This window comes from Brienomyrus brachyistius, chromosome 14, assembly GCF_023856365.1.
Source record: "Brienomyrus brachyistius isolate T26 chromosome 14, BBRACH_0.4, whole genome shotgun sequence".
NCBI classification, from domain to species: domain Eukaryota; kingdom Metazoa; phylum Chordata; class Actinopteri; order Osteoglossiformes; family Mormyridae; genus Brienomyrus; species Brienomyrus brachyistius.
The window spans coordinates 15,328,368-15,347,298 of NC_064546.1; the positions used below are offsets into that span (position 1 = coordinate 15,328,368).

Consider the following 18,931-nt stretch of genomic DNA (forward strand, 5'->3'; position numbering starts at 1 on the left):
AGCTACTCCTGAGCCAGTTCGTGCTCCAGTGTTCAGGTACCGGTTCACTGACCGCAGTAGTAGTAGTCTCCACCACAGAAACTAGTCCGGCATGTTCTAGGTTAGTCCTTTGGCTGTTTTTTTAAGCTATGTCACCACCAAAGGTTCCGTATGAAAATCCTTGGCCTGGTTCAGCCTGGCACTTGCTTGACATGCCAGTGGAAAAAGGTCAGGCGTAGCGACCTCACCGTTGCGTGTGCAGATACCCTCCACGCGCGAGCAGCGGCGCAGCTCTGTGTGTTTCTGCGTTTCCGCCTTTGTGCCCATGTCATCATAGACGGCCGGTGCGTTTCTGCTGCCCGATGAGTCTCGTCCTGTAGCCTCCCACTCTGCTCCCACTTGTTAATTTTCCATTTCTTTCTCTCTCTCTCTCTCTCTCTCTCTCTCTGACTCCCTCCTGTTTTTCCTTCCGCTCTTCTTCCATTCTGCTCCCACCTCATCGCGTTCCCCCGTCGTCACTCAGAGAGATGCCGGTCCTCCTTCCGGGGCCGTCGCTCCCCCCCCCCGGCACAGGCTGAGCTGCACGGTGGCCCCTAAACAGCGAAGCTGCGAGCTCTCGGTGTTGATTAGTCCCGCATCTCCTGCGGCTTCTTCCTCCAGCGCGGCTCAGGCGAGCTCGCACATGCAGGCTCGTCGCAGCCCGTGGCGGGGTGCGGTCCCTGTCGGAGCGGAACCATCCTTGCTGTTTCTCTTTCGTTTCTGCTTTGCGCCGAGCTGGAGCAGGCCATGGTTGGGTGGGAGGGTACCCAGTACGAGCTGCAAAGGCAGGACGTATCGTTACCATGTGAGGCCACATCTCTGTTTCCTGCTAATGCAGACACACTTATCTGAGCACAGGCCCCACTGGATGGTGACACCCAGCCAGTAAGCTCATCTTTTTCTCTGGAAACCACTTTAACAATATGGGCATCTTGAATGGGAACCATTCCTGACGCCCCCCCCCCCCCCCACCTGACCACCATAGTGTGATCCAGGAGTACCTGGGATCGATGATTTCACGGCGGAAAACGACCTTGAACCATTTCAGACCGGTTCCAGCTCTGCGCACTATCTGAAGACGGTCTTTTCTTGTTAATTCCAAAGGCCAATGTCAGGTTGTGTGAAATGTGGCCTGGGGATGAGCGGAGTCTGTCCCAGGACCCACTGGGCCCGTTTGATCCCTGGGCCCCATGGCGGCATCTGCGCCATTCCCGGCCAGCTGGGCGAATGCAGGAGACGCGGCCAGATGGCACGTGACCGCGAGAACCATCCCAGGTCCCCCTCCCCCCTGTTGGGGCAAGCCAGCCGCTAGAAGAGGCAGTCTCGCGCCGTCAAGTGTCTCTCCTGGGGGGCCCTGATGCCTCTGCTCCCCCCCCCCCCACACAGGCTCGTGTCCCGAGAGTCAACCGGCCGAAAGCCCAGCAGTGCCAGGAGACGGGACCGACTTAGCCTCACCAATGTCGCCCCGCGCCAGCAAGAGCCGCATGTCCATGAAGCTGCGTCGATCTTCAGGCTCCGCCAACAAAACCTGAGCGTCACCCAAACCCCAGGGCCGGGCTGCATCCCCACATGCGCTGGGGGGGCGGAGCCCTGGCAAGCCGCCGCCTCCTTCACACCCTCAGACACGCAGCCAGACGTCATATACGTGTATTTACGGTAGATATCTATATATACACATATTCATGTGCATAGGTGATGTACAAACAAAAACAGACAGATGTGTATTTTTGTGTGCCTGCTGCATGGGATAGCAGCTAGAGCGTCTGCTTAGACGTGATTATTAATTACCCACTGGTTAATGCTTTAGCCTCGTGCTAACGTCTGTCATCTTAGCTGTGGTCACCGTGGCAAGGTAGTGAGGGCCTTCCCAATGGGATCCCATCTCGGGTCGCCTCAAACATTTACTGTATTCCGCACAGAACACACTTTTATATCTGTACAGTGGTATATACCTAAAAGAATAAACCTTTCTTTATTAAAGGGCTGGATGAAAGTATCCTAGTGTTTCCGAGCTGGAAGGTTTTTGCGGTGGTGTTGCCTCGCGATTTGGTTCCCTGACTTGGGTGTGGCTGCACCAGGAATGACAACATGCACTGTTATTTTTCCTTTTTTTCCCAATTCTGCTTCTAATGAATGTTTTGATTTTGTTTTTTTTACGCACTGTGTATAATGCCCTGTGTATCCCTTCTCACTGCAAGCGGTTATGTAAGAATATATATGTTGGTATGTGAGTGAGAGGTATGTGTGTAAGTGCTGGGTATCTGTATATATTTCACTGTATTTAAATCTGCCAGGAACATATTAAAACTTCAGTTAACCTCCAGCCACCTTTAGGACGAATGGCATGTTATAAATCCTGCTCTCAACTGGCTTGGCGACGACACCCTGACACCACCAACCCTACAGCTGCAGAAGGGAAGACTCTCACCTGGGAGAGGAGCAGTCCTCCAACAGGCCTGTCCCTCTGATAGTGGTAGGGAGCTACAGCTGGATAGCAGGAGCTCTGTGTTCTGCGTGCAGCCCTGAAGAGCATCGTGCGGTGGTGGACAGCAGGGCCGATTCATGCTCCTGTGATTGTTTTGCTGCATTTTTTGCGTCCGTTATGTTTGGTTTGTTTGCGTGACAGCAGCAGGTCGTCTGCTGCACGATCCATGTCTGACCGCACGTCACTGGCCTCTGCCTGCCCCGATGGTGATCCCGTACCCTCAATCGGACCGTGAATCCCAGAGAATCTACCTTGTGAGTTGCAGTCGCGCAACTCCGTCCAGAGAAGCAGAGCTGCGTTGATCCACGCATTGGGCCGGAATGCCCAGTGTTTGTAGGACTGGTGCCCCCCCCCCACCTCCCAGTCTTCCCAGTGCCCACGTATCACTGAGGTGCCATCAGGTCATTCGGTGTATGTTAGGACTGCAGCATGAGGCAGTAGAAGCTGCATGAGTCTGTTACAGAACCACTCACCGTTAACACCATCGCTGTCAAACATTAGATTCCCTGTTTGTAATCGCTGTACAGGAAGAACAACAGACGTGCTATTTACTTTGACAATAAAACTGTTCAAATGGAGTATTTGGTGGTTTGGTGTCTGAGGGAGGGACTGGCCAGACCAGTGACCCCAGCTAGAAAAGGGTCACCCTGCATTCCTATCCACTGTGAGGGTACCATCATCTCTCATTCCCCTGAAGGACGGAAACGTCACGTCAGCTGTCCGTCCCCAGCAGGCTGATCTCATACCCTTTCAAACCCCCCCATTGTGAGACATAGGAGACATAATAATATTTCAATGACGCTCGTTGAAAGACCTAGAAGACAGAAATTTTTATATAATACTTAACACGAATTTTCGATTTTTTTTTTATCAGACACGACAAGATGAAAGGTAAACATCATTAATTAAACTGTAACTGACTTTTTATTAACCTTTGGCTAACACAGAATAAACAGACGTCCAATAAGCGCACATCATGTTCAGCACAACTGAGAAACGATCAGCGTGCATTTCTACTGCAATACACCGTCAAACTAACCAGTTTTCCAGCGTTGACACTCGTTTTCCCGTCACAAAACACAGACACCGACAGGTAATCATTTTTTCGGTAGGAAAATAAATGTAGATAGCGTCCTTTTATAATAACAACGGGCAATATACGCATATTTCCATAGGAACCATCTCGAACAGTTTTAGACACGCCGTAAGCTGCTTTGAACGATGTTTTATCGTGTGATTTTCAGTCTGACAAAATCCCCACAGGATAATATCACACTGCCGAAACTCGGGCAGACCAATGCGACGGTCATACCTGTAATCCCAGCAATGGCTGCATGCAGCTGTACCCCTTCACTGTCATATCAAATGGCATCACTCTTCTAACCTATTTCAAGTTGTGCATTGACAACGCAAAACGACATACAGACGAAATCTACTGATTGATAGACTAATTTGATTTAAGATGTAAGGTGTGTTGCATTTTAGTCCCACTTCAGTACTATACACATATTTATAAGTACTTTGGCCTATTAAAAAATACATATTTAGTTTTTAACGTTCTACGTTATTCGACTACAGTGATATAAGTTCCGAAATATCCAGATACTTAAAACCAATGCAACATACGCTGTGCTTGACTTCACACGGGGGAAAAAAGACGCTTCTTGACTCATGTACAGAGTTGCGTTCATCTAACAGTCCCGGCGCCGCTGTCCTAAGCTAGCAACCCGGCCGGACGGCCATCTGAAGCAGCATCACCTGTCGGCTTTCCGTCGGATGAGCTTTATTGATGTGCCTGGTCAAGCCCGGCGAACTGAAGAAAGTGGAAGGGCAGTGCTTGCAGGAGAAGATCTGCTGGTCGGATTGCAGGACGTCGGGTGCCGCGAAGGCGCTGGTGCCCGCTGCTTTGGTCGGACACGCCAGGAGCTCGTCCCTCACTGCGTGCCACAACCTGTGCTTATCCCGTATCTCCACCGACGGAAAATGCGCCCCGCACAACTGGCAGGGGAAGGTGATCTGTCCGCTCTCGATCTGGTTATAGGACGCAGACCTCAGCGTTTCGTGAGCCGCCTGGTGCTTTTTCAGGTACGCCTGCCTGCGGAACTTTTTCTCACAATATTGACACTCGTACACCTCCTCCGGGGGGCAGGCGGACAACAGGTAGGAACCGGCGATGGCATCGGCCGCCCGAGAGCAGCCCGGGAACAACTGGTCACCTCCGGGGATGTGATGCGTGTCCATGCGTTTCTCCGGCGCTTTGTAGAGCCGCTCCAGCGCCTCGTTTTCCTGCGGATTTCTGCGATGTTTATCCTGTATGCTGAAGCCATGAGCGGGGCGGTGCTGCGGAGTCGGGGGCTGGGAGCTGTCCGGGGGAGAGTGGTGCTGATCGTTCTCCTTCCCGTCCACCGTCACCGGTTTCTCCAGTTCCTTTTTGCCGCCCAGCTCTGCGTGGTTCATCGGACGGGGCTTGTGCCACCTGCGGTGTGAAGCCAAGTTTGCCGGGCAGCTGAAAACTTTGTCACAGTCCGGGCAGCGATACTCTACGCGGACAATTCTGGAGCACTTGTGCTGCGCCAGTGAGAAGGGGTCGGGGTACTCCTCCTTGCAAAGCTGGCAAATGAACTCGCCCAGCGGCTTTCTTCTCACGGAGGACGGCGTCTTCGGATCAGGACCTTCCTTCTTTATCTTCAGTCCGAGCACAGGCGAGGTGGTCACCTCATCTTCGAAGCTCAGCTTTCGCGTCACTTTAGGTCTTTTGGCCGCGGGCTTGACTTTGCGATCGGACTCGAAGCACGACCGCTTGCTGTTTTGCTCCAGCGGAGCGCACATGTGCACAGGTGCGTTAAGCTGCAGATCCGCCGGCGAGGTGAGCAGCCTCTCCATGGAAGGCACCGGCGCACATGTCGGGAATGATTCGGCCGTTGCTGGAGAGCTCAGGCACCTCTCAAAAAAGGACTTTCCCTGGTCCGAGCCTACCGGCTTAATCGGGCTGTACGAGGCATCAGCTCGACCTGGGGATCCGAGTTGGTGTCTGCTAATACCATCCGTCGTATAATCGCGGGGGTAATCGGGACCTTTCTCTAAGTTTTCGGTCAACTGGACTTGTTCCGTTGCTGCCTGGACACCTGTACGCCTTTCGTTCCCTCTCTCCGGACTTCGGACACCAGAGCAGGTGACAGGAACGCCACCCTGGGCGACGTGCAGGGGCAGCTCCGCGCCATGTGCTCCGCTGTCCGCCTCTCGCATCCTGTAGGATGCTGGCGATGTCCGCTTGCTCCTTTTCACTAAAAATCCCCTGGGCATTTTTTTTTTTTAAACCAACTCCCTGAGTGTCAAACAGGGGCGATCGGTGTCTGACGACCCGAATGTATAAGTGTGGGCAGGGACACAAGGAGACGGAGTGTGTCACATTGGTTTGCTGGTTGTTTTTATCTTTGGGGCAGTCTTTTGTGCCTCGTGAAGTCACGGTGTGTGTCGCATCCCTGCCCAATCAGTACTCGGAGCGGCGACTTAGACCGCAGTCCCAAGAGAACATCAAGTAGGAGGGGCGACGCCTAACAAGGATGCCTACGGTCGATGTCACATCTACTAATACATACGGATATTAATTCATCAAAAATTCTTTTTTTCAAATGAAATAGAACTTTGAAATACAATTTATAGGTGCCTCCGAAAATTAAAACTTCCACAAATAATCTGTCACACACCACCTAAAGTTAAAAGCATTCAATCCCGTATGATGCTGCAAGTTTGTCTTTTAAATCCTTTCAGGGTATGACGGCTATTTCTGGTATCTTTTTAAAACTGATAAATGTATAGAAAAATACAAATAACATAATAGTTCTATTCCGTTTGGTAGCCCAATTAATCGTAACGACACGGCTATGATGAACATATATAGGCCCATTATGGTAAATTATAGGTATACTTATACTAAAATAACAACATAATGATGATCATAAAAAATGTTGATTAATTTCCATTTCTTGCGCCCAGCTATAACTGGTAACTCGATAAAGCATTCAGAAAATATTAGCTCATATTTCACTTGAGGATATTCGCTCAAAAGTAAACTAATAAAACTAATAGTAACAATGTTGAAATATTGTAATATAAATGGGACCTGTTTGAATTCGTTCGTTATAACCATTTAGAGGGAAATTAGACGGTATGAGGATACAACGTTTGTATGTATCCTGCTGTCACGTCTTCGCCCTAATCACCGAAAGCAGCGGCCCGGCCTGCATCCCTGCATCCCATCTCTGCATCCCTGCATCCCATCTCTGCATCCCTGCGCTCCTCTCCGTTCTCCTCCCCCCGCGTCCCTTGCTCAGTCTCTGCCGTTTCGTGTGTTTCATAAAAGCAATTACGATTGGCAGATTCCTGAGGTATAATGTCCCGTCGGCATGCAGCGTAATATATAATCAGAAAGCGGCCTGATGTCATAATCTATTCATTGGATGCACTTTACCTGCTTTTTATTAACGGTCCAGCAAGCTGGCTGCTTGGATCCGTCGGACGCTTCAAACTTCATCATTGTTTCATTCAAACTCTATCTCCGATGAATAACCTTCCCTGTCCAAGTCAATAAGGAACAAGTCACAACTGTAATTTTCAGTGTGTTTTACCGCAGTAATTTTACTGTGTATGCCAGACGCTTTTATAGGCTATATGTGTACTTTTAACAATTTGTATTTAAGCCTATAGACCTGCAAAATGAAAGATCCGTCAGCAATGCACGATGATTCATTGCTTTGTCGAGATGGGAAACAGTGAACTGTATGACAGAGCACATCATGTAGGCCGAACGAGGACAATATGTCTGAATCTTGGCCTAGTATTTATTACATCATGCTACTACATACAAAGTAGCTACTATTGGGACTATAGTTTACTATGTGCGCTATAATGAAATGTAAAATACAAAGTTCTGTTTAATCTGAAAATAGCATTTCTCTTGTTGAAGAAATATGCCTACTGTCCACCGTATATATTTCTAAATTTGACATCGATCGTATTACTCAGCCGACCATTCAAATAGAAATAGGCCTATATGTCCATTTTTTTGTCGAAGTACAAATTTATGTTCTAATTTATAATTATGTAAATTACTTTATAATTATATAATTACTGCAATGAAGTGTAGTGTTTATATTTATGTAATACAACTGTATATACAACCAATTGTATATAGTGTTTATATGTGATCACAACCGAACATGGGTTTTACATGCCTAAATTCGTAGACTTCGCCGATCATTGTTCTTACTCTGTCATCACATTAGAAATATTTACGCTGATTTATACTAGGAGCGGCTTCAGTACGCAGAACGAAGTTATTTCATAAATAGGCTATATAAAATTGTACTACGTTCTACATACACCAATTTATTATGGTATTAATTCGCTTTGGAGGTAATGACAGGCTGTTGTTTACACACAATTTAACCTGTAGTTAATCGCAATCCAGCACGTAGGAAACAAGTAGGTCTAATCGTCGCCTCTAATAAGGGTCCTAAAGGCAACAGCGTCGGCTAATTGATTGGTCGTTCGCGATTTGCTTTTATATGGTGTGCAGACGATGGGAATGTCTTTACTGGCTTTATCCCGTGTGAAAAGACTCCGCTATCTGGGTAGCAGAAGGGCCGTGATGCTCCCGCCTAGATAAGCGGCCCGATCCGCCGATGCGGCATGTATGTGTCGCCCATCGACCAGGCTGGGGACGCCGATAAGGCATCAGAGCGGCCGAACACCATTATCCCAGCCCCGGCCGGGCAATGAGGGGGCGTCACCGTAAATCAAAGAGCCGTGAGAACCACCCATCATGAACACAATTGCCATGGGATCCATTTAGGGTTAAAGATAATCTCTTTTTACGGCAACATTTCACTTTGTATTACCTCCGATCAAACCTCCGCAGATACATAAAGCCATTATTCAAATGACAAAATTGAATTCTTTCACGGTTTTCCCCTCGCATCAGATGAATGTCAGAAATTACGTTTGTAGTTCTGCTTGTTTAACTGATAATCCTTTACGTTTGCTTTACAATTTTGCGCTTAATAGCCTACTTCACGTTTTTAAAAAGTTTGTCGATTATATTTAAAACGGGGTTGTTTTAAGATGAATATTTATTGATTTATAGATCATTGGAAATGCTTTTGCCAGTTAATGTAGCTAACCTAAAATTACCGCCCCTATTACACTGTGTAGCCTACATGAGTCTAATTACAAGGAGTCTAATTACATCGATACAGCATTACAATATGGAGTCGTTAGCGTGTCTTAATCAGCTCTGCACCCTAATCCACCAGACTGCTGAAAATTCATTTATCAAAATGTCTACAGTATCTTTCTTATGCACGTTATGTCAAGGACTGGACGCAACGCAGGAATCCATACTAATCAAATGCTTAAAGAAATCTAATTATCCGTCGCTTCTAACAGCGCGGCTACTTAAGTCATGCGGGTTGGGGGCGGGCAGCATCAAGCATTTCATAATGACTAAGTACAGTCTTGATCTATCTGCCCCACAATTCAGCACCACGGAGCGAAGAGCTCTGGTGCCCGGGTTTTGGTGGCCTAAAACTGGCAGCTTACGTGATAATTAACATTTAATTGTGCCCATCTATAGCGCCGCAGATTTGTCTCTGCCTGTCAAGAAACAAATGCGTTTCACTGCAATCAACCTTAAAGACCCTTAAAACGGTAGATATCAAAAATCATTTTAAACACGAGACAGTACTGATTTACTATTTATTCCTTGTGCAAATGGGAAAATTCTTCTTGTAAGCTTAATTTGATGGGTTTTGTTCACTCAACATACACGAATATCCTCCTACACAGTGAATAAAACCGAAATTAAATAACACATAACCACATAGCAATTAACAATTACCGTGTTCGCGTCTATGCGTTTTATTCGTATTTTGTAGAGCTTATTGTCGTTTCAATTTAAGATCAATTCTCATTCCACGCTGCATGACAGGTTCCTCTTACAGTAATATATTCCGGGTACACCCAGGATCACAAAACACTCATTAGTTTGTCCTGCTCATCGTGAGCAGATGTTTATGGATTATGGTCACCGTATAAATTAGTTTGCACAGGATGCATAACTCATAACTAGGAATTCTTTGGAAGCTCATTTTATCCGCATTAATGCGCGTATGTCTGTAATGTGCTGCTTGTCTCACCGGTGCCTCGATTTGGACAGAAGCGTCTATTAAATGAAAATAAATATAAATGCATAATTTAAATCAAAAGTAAAATTGTCGGTGGTTGTCGCCATCTTGTGGACAGTCGGTGGGAGCATTTCTTTTACTTTCAACTGAACAGGTCAGAGGGGCACGTCGAGTGTACGTCGCTTAAAACATATCTCTCGTCGTTAAGTCTGTAATTCCTGGACTGGTTTTGCAAGTGTTATAATCTCTGTTACACCTCTAACTGCTGTTGACTTAGTCAATGTGCAATAAACTGCATTTAAAAGTTTTTTCATGTTTCGTCGCCAGGGGGCAGCACACCGAATAAACTCAGTCGATCCAACAACCGCAATTATTTGAAACAAACGCTGCAAAAAAATAACTACATATTTTGAGGAACGTAATAATTATAGACTATTTCCAGATGGTGTATTCAAATCATTTTCCAAATGGGTTGTAATACGTAATCTCACAAACTGTGAGCCACTTCTATGCATTTCTAAAGTAACACAGACGTGTCCTGACCTTATTGCTATGAAAGGCAAGCTAAATCTCGCCCTAGGGTTAGCATGTGTCTCACCCACAGCAATCCCAAAGAGGTAAAGCATTTCTGCCATTCCTGGGGGGTGGATCAGTCTATTTCAGGGACTCCCCTGTCTGGACCTCCCACAGCCCCCGGCATGCTACAACAGGGCATTCCCTCAAACCACAGCAATCTTTTGGGTATTGTGGAATCACTAGAAGTGCCTTCCCACCTCGTCTCCTGCTTGGAGGGGAACTCCCTAACCCCCAGATCAGCAGCCACATGTAAGATGTGCCTCTTCTGAGGGACTGTTTCCCCTGGAAAGTTTCAAAACACAACGCTCCGATGCTGGGGTGAAATTTTGGGCCAGGCAAAATGTTACTTTTCACCCCCCCCCCACCCCACTGAATTTTATGCAAATACATATTCAAGGGTCACCGTAAAGTGCTGGGACCCCCTGAATCTGCCAGGGCATCCATGCTCTTACTGAGCATCTGCTCTGATGGATCCCTCACCATCTCTTACATGGAGATCCGCTTCTCAGATGGCTGGCTTTTGCTTCCAGGCCGTATTCCTAGTGTGATGAGGAGGTGAGATGGAACGCAGGGGCATCCCTGCACGACAGGAGTGTGACTCATAGGGTGTGGTCCTGTGTGACTCAGCACACACACCATTCCCCCCATTTCCCTGCCCGTCGCCGGCTCGTCGTCCTGTCGTGACGGACATCTGCCGGTGTGCATGTGTATGCGTCACATTCACTGTGGTACGCTGTGCCTGCATGCAACCCCCTCCCCTAACTCATCACATTGCACTGTAGGACACTGGCTGGCGCTCAGGTAAAGTGGGCAGCTGCCCAGAGCCCAGACCAGGCCTGTGGGGTCACTCCTACTGCTTCTCCTACCCTGGACAGCCGTTGAGAACTGTCAGAACCTTCTCTCCAAGTACACGGATAGACCGGTACGTCATGACCTCCAGGGGGCGACAAACCAGTCATACACGGGGGAGCGACAGTGTCCCGGCATTGTGGGACAATCCCCACCTTGTGTGAAACAGACAGATGGCAGGAGATGGTCTTTCCATTTAGACGAACCACCAACTCAGTCCACCGAGAACTTGCTAAATGCAGGCAGGGGGTGGATTTCTTCTGGCTATTTTGGAGTGTTGAAGCAGATCGCTAGTCAATCTGAGAAAAAAGAAAAGAAAAAAAATGTGCACATCTACTCTGATTTGCACATCCATTCTGATTTGCACATCCATTCTGCATCGTATCCTAAATCTCAAAATGACATGCCTCTTCCCGGCAGCTCTGCATGCTGGACATGCTTCAGTGCAGTCCGGGACTGTGTAAAAAAATCCCCACAAAGCCTGGTAAGTCAGCATGAGCAAGAACAGAACCTGGAGCCCCCAGCTTGCTGCTAGTGGAGACTGTGGGTACCGGCCCAGCATATTTCCTTGGGGCATTTTCAGGGTGAGCAATCTGGACAGACCACCCATGCCCAGCCAAAAGCCCCTAGTTCAGGGGGCAGCTGCTAACACCCACAGGTGGACACAAAGACACATCGCATCACACACATTTCATCGACTTGGTGTGGCTGGATGGGGTGTGAGGTAGGACTGGGATTCTGTGTTCTCTCTGTCCTTTTAAGGGACCGTTTAGAGCGGGAGTTTACAACAGTTCCCAGCCAGAGGGCTCAGGAGCTTGACATCACTGGGGTCTGCCTCGAAAGCGGCTGGTACAGAGCCTAAGCAGTGACGTCAACCACAAGAGGACGCTATGTCTCAAGCTGCATGGATACAGTTGCTATGTTGCTGCAGCTGTGCCTGAGAAGTGCCTCATGCAGTGAGTGTCAGTTCTACTGCGTGAGAACCTGCCTGACGGGTTAGGGTGGTGCCCCCCCCAGCATGAAATTCTGGAACTGCTTTTAGTTTTCATTCCTAGAGTTTTGCTTTATAATAATAATGGATTTATTTACATAGCACTATTCACACATCTGAAAGCAGTTCACAGTGCTTTACACAGAGTGCAAATAATTAAAAGCTAAATGAATAAAACGGAAATTAAAACAACACAGAATCAAGAAACACAGTAATGATAGAATTAACACAAACATTCCATCAGCAAGCTCAGTGAATCAGTTCCTTATAGCTTTCCCCAGTATCATATAATCCTAAATGGTTTGGTTCAATGGTGCCTTCCTGACCAAGACTGGTACTGGCACACTTATGTAAGTTAACTAAGCTCATGAATGAAGGTTACATAACTTCCAGCGAATTATGGAAATTCTGGGTGACTGGGACAAAGTTCTAGCTCAGCGGCTAAAACTGGGGGTTGCAAAAAGTACCTAAAACACTCCACTCCCCCGTGCAGAAACACCGCAGAATCACACATACCCCGCTCCCAGTATGAAGCGACAAAATTCCCACTGCATTAAGATGGCCACTCGGGTCACAGCTGCTTTTAAAAATATGAACTGGTGGTAATGTAAGTGTAACATAGAATACCCGAATATCTCAGTAGTTACTGTAAAACAAGACTAGTGCAGCCTATAAAAGGAAATAAACAGTAACAAACGTTAGAGGAACTTCGGGGGAAAAACATTTTCCCCAGATGCAGGTTCTGACTTTCCCTACTGGCCCCGGGTCGTCTGCAGCTCTCTGGAAATCCCCCACCCAGATCAGGCTCCGCCTACCACTGCAGATTTAACTTTTAGTCTGCAGCCCTGTAGGGCCCAGTCAACTTCAGAGGCAGCCGAGGACGGAACTATTTCGTACCACACTATCATGGATCTCTACCGAAAAAACAAAAACCCGACGGATTATAGCGCCGGCCAAGGGAAAGCGACAACCTGCCCCGACGACCGGCTCGACAGCGGCCTGGACTCGCTGAAGGACGATGAGCTGAACAGCCTGACGAGCGAGACTGAAGGACTGCGGATCAGCTGCAGGGAAGAGCCCGGAGATGGGCTGGGAGAGCCATGGAAGCTGCAACGGACCGAGGACGGAGACACGTAAGCAGGGGTTCGGAAGGGGACTTGTGCAGCGCGGAACCCGTCCGTCACTGCGGGCGAGTTTCTCAATACGCTCTGCGTGGCCATGCGCAGCAGTAGAAAGTACGGCCGTCCGTGCATTAAAAGCGCTGTGGGACACTGTGTGCCCTAGCCCCCCATTAGGACCCCCCCCCTCTTCTGCACTCCCTTGTCTTGGGCCCCAGGAGCAGCGCGAGCTTGGAAATCCCCTGGCGCACGGCCAGGAGCGCGATAACACGCTAGCTGCAGCGGGTGGAAAGAAAAAAAAAAAAAAAAAAAATCCGGGCTTGCGCAATGCGCGCCGCTTCGTGTCACCCTCCCCCACACTAAGTTCTAACAGATCCTCCCCCATTTCTTTTTCAGGCTTCTTCATCTCGCCATTATTCAAGAAGAAAAGGAATATGCTTTCCAGATGATCGATCTCTCTCGTCACAGTGCTTTTCTCAATATCCAGAACTATGAGAGACAGGTAAAGACATTCAGGGGTCCCTTTGTATGTGTTGTAGAATCATGCTGTGTATCTGGGGGCCACTGTGACTGACCTGCCCCCACCCCTCCAGACACCTCTCCACCTGGCTGTCATCACGGAGCAGCCTGAGCTCGCTGAACGCCTCCTGAAAGCGGGATGCGACCCACAGCTGGTGGATGATCATGGGGAAACTGCACTGCACATCGCCTGCAAGCGAGGCTCTCTTCGCTGTTTCAGCGTCCTGACCCAAGGCTCCCCCCACACGCTGCCATCCATCCTGCTCCAAGCCAATTACAGAGGTACATATCCTTGGATTCCACTCTTGGACTCACCACCGCCCCCTATGCTATAGGTGGCCTGGAGCCCCCTGGCCGTAATGCCCAGTCCTGATTGGTTGTCCCTCTCCCCACAGGTCACAACTGCCTGCATCTCACCTGTATCAATGGCTACCTGTCTCTATGCGAAAGCCTTGTTCAGCTGGGTGCAGACATCAATGCACAGGTAGGTCTTGGCGACCCAGCTGGGACGTGTGCCATTAAGCCGTACCGAAATTAGCTGTGAGGTCTCACCAGCTCATGTGATCCCTCCCCAGGAGCAGTGCAGTGGCCGCAGCCCCCTTCACCTGGCTGTGGACCTGCAGAACCCACAGCTTGTGCGGCTGCTTATCTCCCTGGGTGCCAATGTCAACAGCCTGACCTACAGTGGGCACAGTCCCTTCCACCTGACCTACGGACGGCATGATGCAGGCATCCGGGAACAGCTGTACGGGCTGACGGATCGCAGCTTGAGGGAGCTGCCGGAAAGCGAATCTGAGGACAGCGACGAGGACCCAGGGTCTGAGGACGAGGTGAGGTGCTGGGAGGTAGCTGGGGGGGGGGGGTGGCTGCGGCAAAGCTGGGGGCAAACTCGCAGCACACTAACACCCCACTGTGCTTCTGTCCCTCAGATGTACGATGACATCATGCTTGTAGGACAGCAGTAGCCGGGCCTGGCCCAAAAGCCAGCCTCGCAGAGGAGACCGAACAAGAAAGATCAGTGGCAGTCGTCAGCACTCACGACACCGTGGTGGGCATGGGCAACAGAGCTCGGTTCCCATAATGCCCTTCTGTCCCCAGTGCATCCACTTGTATAATGTACAGAAATTAAGAGATTTATTTTTTTACTAAATATTTTCAAGAAATGTACATATTGTAAATATCAAATGTGTATATTGACACTACTGTAAATATGAACACACTCCTATAAATTAAACAAAATCATAAAACAGCAGCCTCTGTGTGGGTTTGTTTCTGACGTTTTCGGTGAGTGAGGGGTTAAACTGGGAAAGAGGTTAGTCTGAACAGGGAATGGAATACAGACGCAGGTTGGATCCTCAGGGCAAGTTCAGCTGGCGTTTGTCTTGCCCTCTCCAACATGCTGCCTAGGCCACTGAAAGTGGTTTAAAGCAAAATCCCAGTCAGGTTCGTTTTCTTTTGGCTACTGACTGGATGTGTACTGGGAACACGTGCCACATGCTTTACGCCAGTATGGGGAAACAACCTTCAGCCATAGTGAGCACAGACAGGAATTTCCTATGTTACTATAACCATTCGACTATGACTCGCACATGTAAAATCCCCGTTCTGTTTAGAGTCCCCGGAATCTTCCCGGATCATGGCCCGTGAAAGTACACTTGACGAAGCTCTCTGGAATGAGGGAAATTAGTGATTTCTGCTGATGACGAATTGCAAAAGACTCCACGGTTATGAAATACATTTCCTTTTAATGTTACCATAGGTCATTGCTGGTTAATGACACTTGACTACTTTTTTCACTTCAAGTCAGGTGTCAAGTGAAAAACAGACTTAACTGAAGAATTCAAAAAGCCATGTCCCACATAGACCGCCCCCACAACCCCGGTAGAAACTCCTTGAGGTTAGCAGCCAGCCAGTGACACAGGCTGCTTAAAACACAGACTGTCAGTTTAGGTCTGAGTCTACTGACTCTCACCCACCCCTCACAGAAAACTCTGAAATGCCACAGGGTTAAAAATAGACTTTCTGCGACACAGTACCAGTGTGTCATGTCATGGAACTCCCACGCAAAGCCACACGTCGCGATGCGCAGATGCCGGGGTCATGCGAGGCCCCAAACATCAGGCCCCAGCATGACATCTACAGCAGTGACAGCCGGAGAAAAAGTCACAGGACAGCATTCCGCTGTTTTGAGTGTGTTTACTCGTCCCAGAGCCATACTCACTGATCGGTGCAGTTGTACCGCTCGTAGTGCTGAGAATCTCTGAATAACTTCAATGCGAATGTCTCAGTCATACCAGTCAGCAGCAGGGGTATGGAAAGATGGAGCAAACTAAGTTGTGGGGTGGGGTGGGGTGGGGTGAGCACTCAAAACAAATGATGATTCAGCGTGATCCGGGAAGTGATACTGCATGCAGCGGAAAATCCAACAGCTCCTGGGCAAACTGGAGCCAGACGGCGTGAGCAAGCACAGCGTCAGGACAAACCGTCACCAGCTAACGTGGCACACACGGCAGCACAAGGGGGACCGCGTCTGCAGCGCAAACGACCCACATGACACTGCTGAATTAGTGTGACCGCGGCAACACTGCAGAAGATTCAAAAAGTGGGTGAAGGCTCCCCTCGCGATCACGATTCCCGGGAGCAAGACGACAGAAAGCAGCGACACGAGTAAAATGCCTTCTGAGCGCCATGATCCAGCTGTCAAGCTATAAATTTCATTCTAAAACAGGAAGCTGCAGACTAGCATGTTTCCTTCCTAGCCATCCAAATTTCCCTCCCTCCATCGCTGCCATGCCAGGAAACAGATGGTTACATCAGTGACACTGTTCCCAGAAGGAAGGACAGAGTAAATCAGCATATTTATTGAGCCCTTCCATCAAATTCAGTAATGACTTCCTGTTAAAATGGGTGTAGTGACCCATTCAGTGACTAACCCAAATAAGGAGATAGCCAAGCCAAAGCCTGCCCCTCTCCCTTCAGGGATGCCATGCCAGACTGACTGGATTTCGCCACTTTCCATGCAGGCTGTTAAAAACCTTTTTGTTTCCTTTATGTGGAACTTTGCCTAAAGCAGGGCTCTTCAAATCTGGCCCTCCGTTCCAAATCCGAGCCTTGTTTTCCACTCTCCCAGGTAGTAAGTATAATAACTGACTGTGATTGGCTGGAGGCTTCACAACCAACTCACAGGTAAAGGACGGCTGGAAAATCAGCAGGGCACGGACCTTAAGGACCGTGATTTGAACAGCCTTAGTCTAGAGGTTTCAGGGGCAAATATTCCCACAGCTCAGCAGTGGCTGTAAGCTCAGTTGGGTCCTTAGTGACACACTTTATAAAGGAAGCTGCATACAGAGAATGGTCATAGAAAAGTGCCTACCACTGCCTCCTGGAAACGGACAGGATTTCAATGCTTAGTAAGAGCCTGCCTCTACTATTCAATCACAGACTATCAGATTAACAGAACTGTGCTCTGTGCACAAAATTCAACACTGCCATGGCACAAATGAAAAACAAGACTAAACAGAGAACAGACCAGCATTGAGGTTCTGGTCGAATGTGACAGAATATGTATCAGGACACCACGGTCCTTGAGGCCCCCACCCTGCCAAGGACACCAGATGGGTCTCTGTGTCTGACTGGAAGAGAATCCTTGGGGGGAGGCGATGGTGGATAAGCAGAAATTGTATAGGGACTGAGGACCCTGTGAATACATGTGGGAGTATTACCTGCCCCCCGCCTAAGGTACACAGAGGCACTGTGACAAATAGGCGCATGGTGTTGCCACCTGTAGCTGCCAAAAAAAACAGGAACAAGAAATGTGGGGGTGCACCTCACATCCGCTCTAGGTGAAGACGCGTGACACTTTTACTCTCGGCTAGAGACAGGAAACGCTCAACACACTGTAGACATATGGCAACAGCTGCACTGTTTAGGAAAACTTCACGTGCTTGTGGGTGACGCTGGCTGGTGTGCAGGAAGACGCCCCCGCGGGACGTCCCACTGGCTGCCACCTGTACCTGGACTTCTGTACGCTGACAAGCCGCCAGCTTTGAGGTCTTCTTGTTGAACTATTGCCAACTCTCATGCATCTGACGTGACACTCGCGCTTACGCAAGAAATCTTATGGCAAATCTATATTTCTCCATTATAATCCTAACATTAGCTACATAGGAAGCGCTTGCAAACCCTACGGACTATTTTCAAGGTAAAAGAATAGTTACATACATGTGAATGCGTGTACAGACTCGAAAATCGAATTGAAAATCTCATGTCTGCCAGCCATGGTGGTGCAGTGGTTAGCACCTCTGGGACCCGGGTTCGAGTCTCTGCCTGGGTCACATGTGTGCAGAGTTTGTATGTTGTCCCCATGTCGTCATGGGGTTTCCTCCGGGTACTCCGGTTTCCCCCCACAGTCCAAAAACATACTGAGGCTAATTGGAGTTACTAAATTGTCCCTAGGTGTGCATGCGTGAGAGAATGGTGTGTAAGTGTGCCCTGCGATGGGCTGGCCCCCCCCATCCTGGGTTGTTCCCTGCCTCGTGCCCATCCCCTTCGGTGATAGGCTCCGGACCCACCGCGACCCAGTAGGATAAGCAGTTTGGAAAATGGATGGATGGATGGATGTCTGCCAGCTGGCCAAAGTCGGCAAACCTGGGTCAGGCACTGAAGTCAGGCCGCCCTGCTTCACACTCTTCATTGCCAAATATCCATTTGATGTTTTTGAAAAATTAATTCCGATAAATATTTAATCTTTACTATGATGGGCTGGGGAAAGTAAATAAGGCTGGTTTTAATCATCAGCGACAGCAGGGTTGACAACGGGCGTGACACTCGCATTTTCAGACTCAGACGCTCATGTAAGAAATCTTACAGCAAATCTATATTATCCCATTATAAACCTAAATTATGCTACGTCAGAAGTGTGGGGGGTAATGTGCAAATCCTACAGACTATTTACAAGGTAATAAAACTGTTACATGCATGTAAATGCGTGTGCAGACTTGCCTTGGCCAGCTGACCGAAGTTGGTGACTCTGTAGCAGATACATTGCTCCTGCTCGAAAATGAGGCTTAGTACATAACTAACCTGCTTGGTATAATTTACCCTCCGTTAATACAGGGGCAGATTACGGGACACTCTGGCTTTTATATATTATATCCATGTTTCTTTTTAGAAATTAAGTTTCGAGCAGAAC

The 18,931-nt window shown here is 48.6% G+C and overlaps 3 protein-coding genes and 1 long non-coding RNA gene across 9 annotated transcripts in view; 2 read left to right on the top strand and 2 right to left on the bottom strand.

Annotated features, from left to right (window-relative positions):
* ralgapa1 (Ral GTPase activating protein catalytic subunit alpha 1) overlaps positions 1 to 1,688 on the top strand; it is a 34,657-nt gene extending 32,969 nt beyond the window's left edge. For 5 of the 6 annotated variants that reach the window (XM_048974712.1, XM_048974715.1, XM_048974713.1 and 2 more), the window contains one exon: positions 1,405 to 1,688. In XM_048974712.1, the coding sequence (XP_048830669.1) occupies positions 1,405 to 1,550 (146 nt within the window). In that variant the 3' untranslated portion in view covers positions 1,551 to 1,688. The remainder of the gene's footprint in view (positions 1 to 1,404) is intronic. The other variant, XM_048974714.1, reaches the window with a different exon arrangement.
* LOC125707517 (uncharacterized) lies at positions 411 to 16,043 on the bottom strand. The gene is made up of 2 exons (XR_007382295.1): positions 15,962 to 16,043; positions 411 to 795 (listed from the first exon to the last, which is right to left on the bottom strand). It is a non-coding gene; the product is annotated as an uncharacterized LOC125707517 (long non-coding RNA).
* LOC125707506 (insulinoma-associated protein 2) lies at positions 3,324 to 6,528 on the bottom strand. Its single transcript, XM_048974723.1, has one exon. It carries the CDS (start codon positions 5,804 to 5,806, stop codon positions 4,223 to 4,225), a length of 1,584 nt encoding a protein of 527 aa, XP_048830680.1. The 5' UTR covers positions 5,807 to 6,528; the 3' UTR covers positions 3,324 to 4,222.
* On the top strand, positions 12,934 to 14,987 carry nfkbiab (nuclear factor of kappa light polypeptide gene enhancer in B-cells inhibitor, alpha b). Its single transcript, XM_048974737.1, has 6 exons — positions 12,934 to 13,236; positions 13,618 to 13,723; positions 13,815 to 14,022; positions 14,136 to 14,224; positions 14,316 to 14,570; positions 14,670 to 14,987. Exons 1-6 carry the CDS (start codon positions 13,010 to 13,012, stop codon positions 14,703 to 14,705), a joined length of 921 nt encoding a protein of 306 aa, XP_048830694.1. The 5' UTR covers positions 12,934 to 13,009; the 3' UTR covers positions 14,706 to 14,987.
* Positions 16,044 to 18,931: the final 2,888 nt, after the last annotated feature.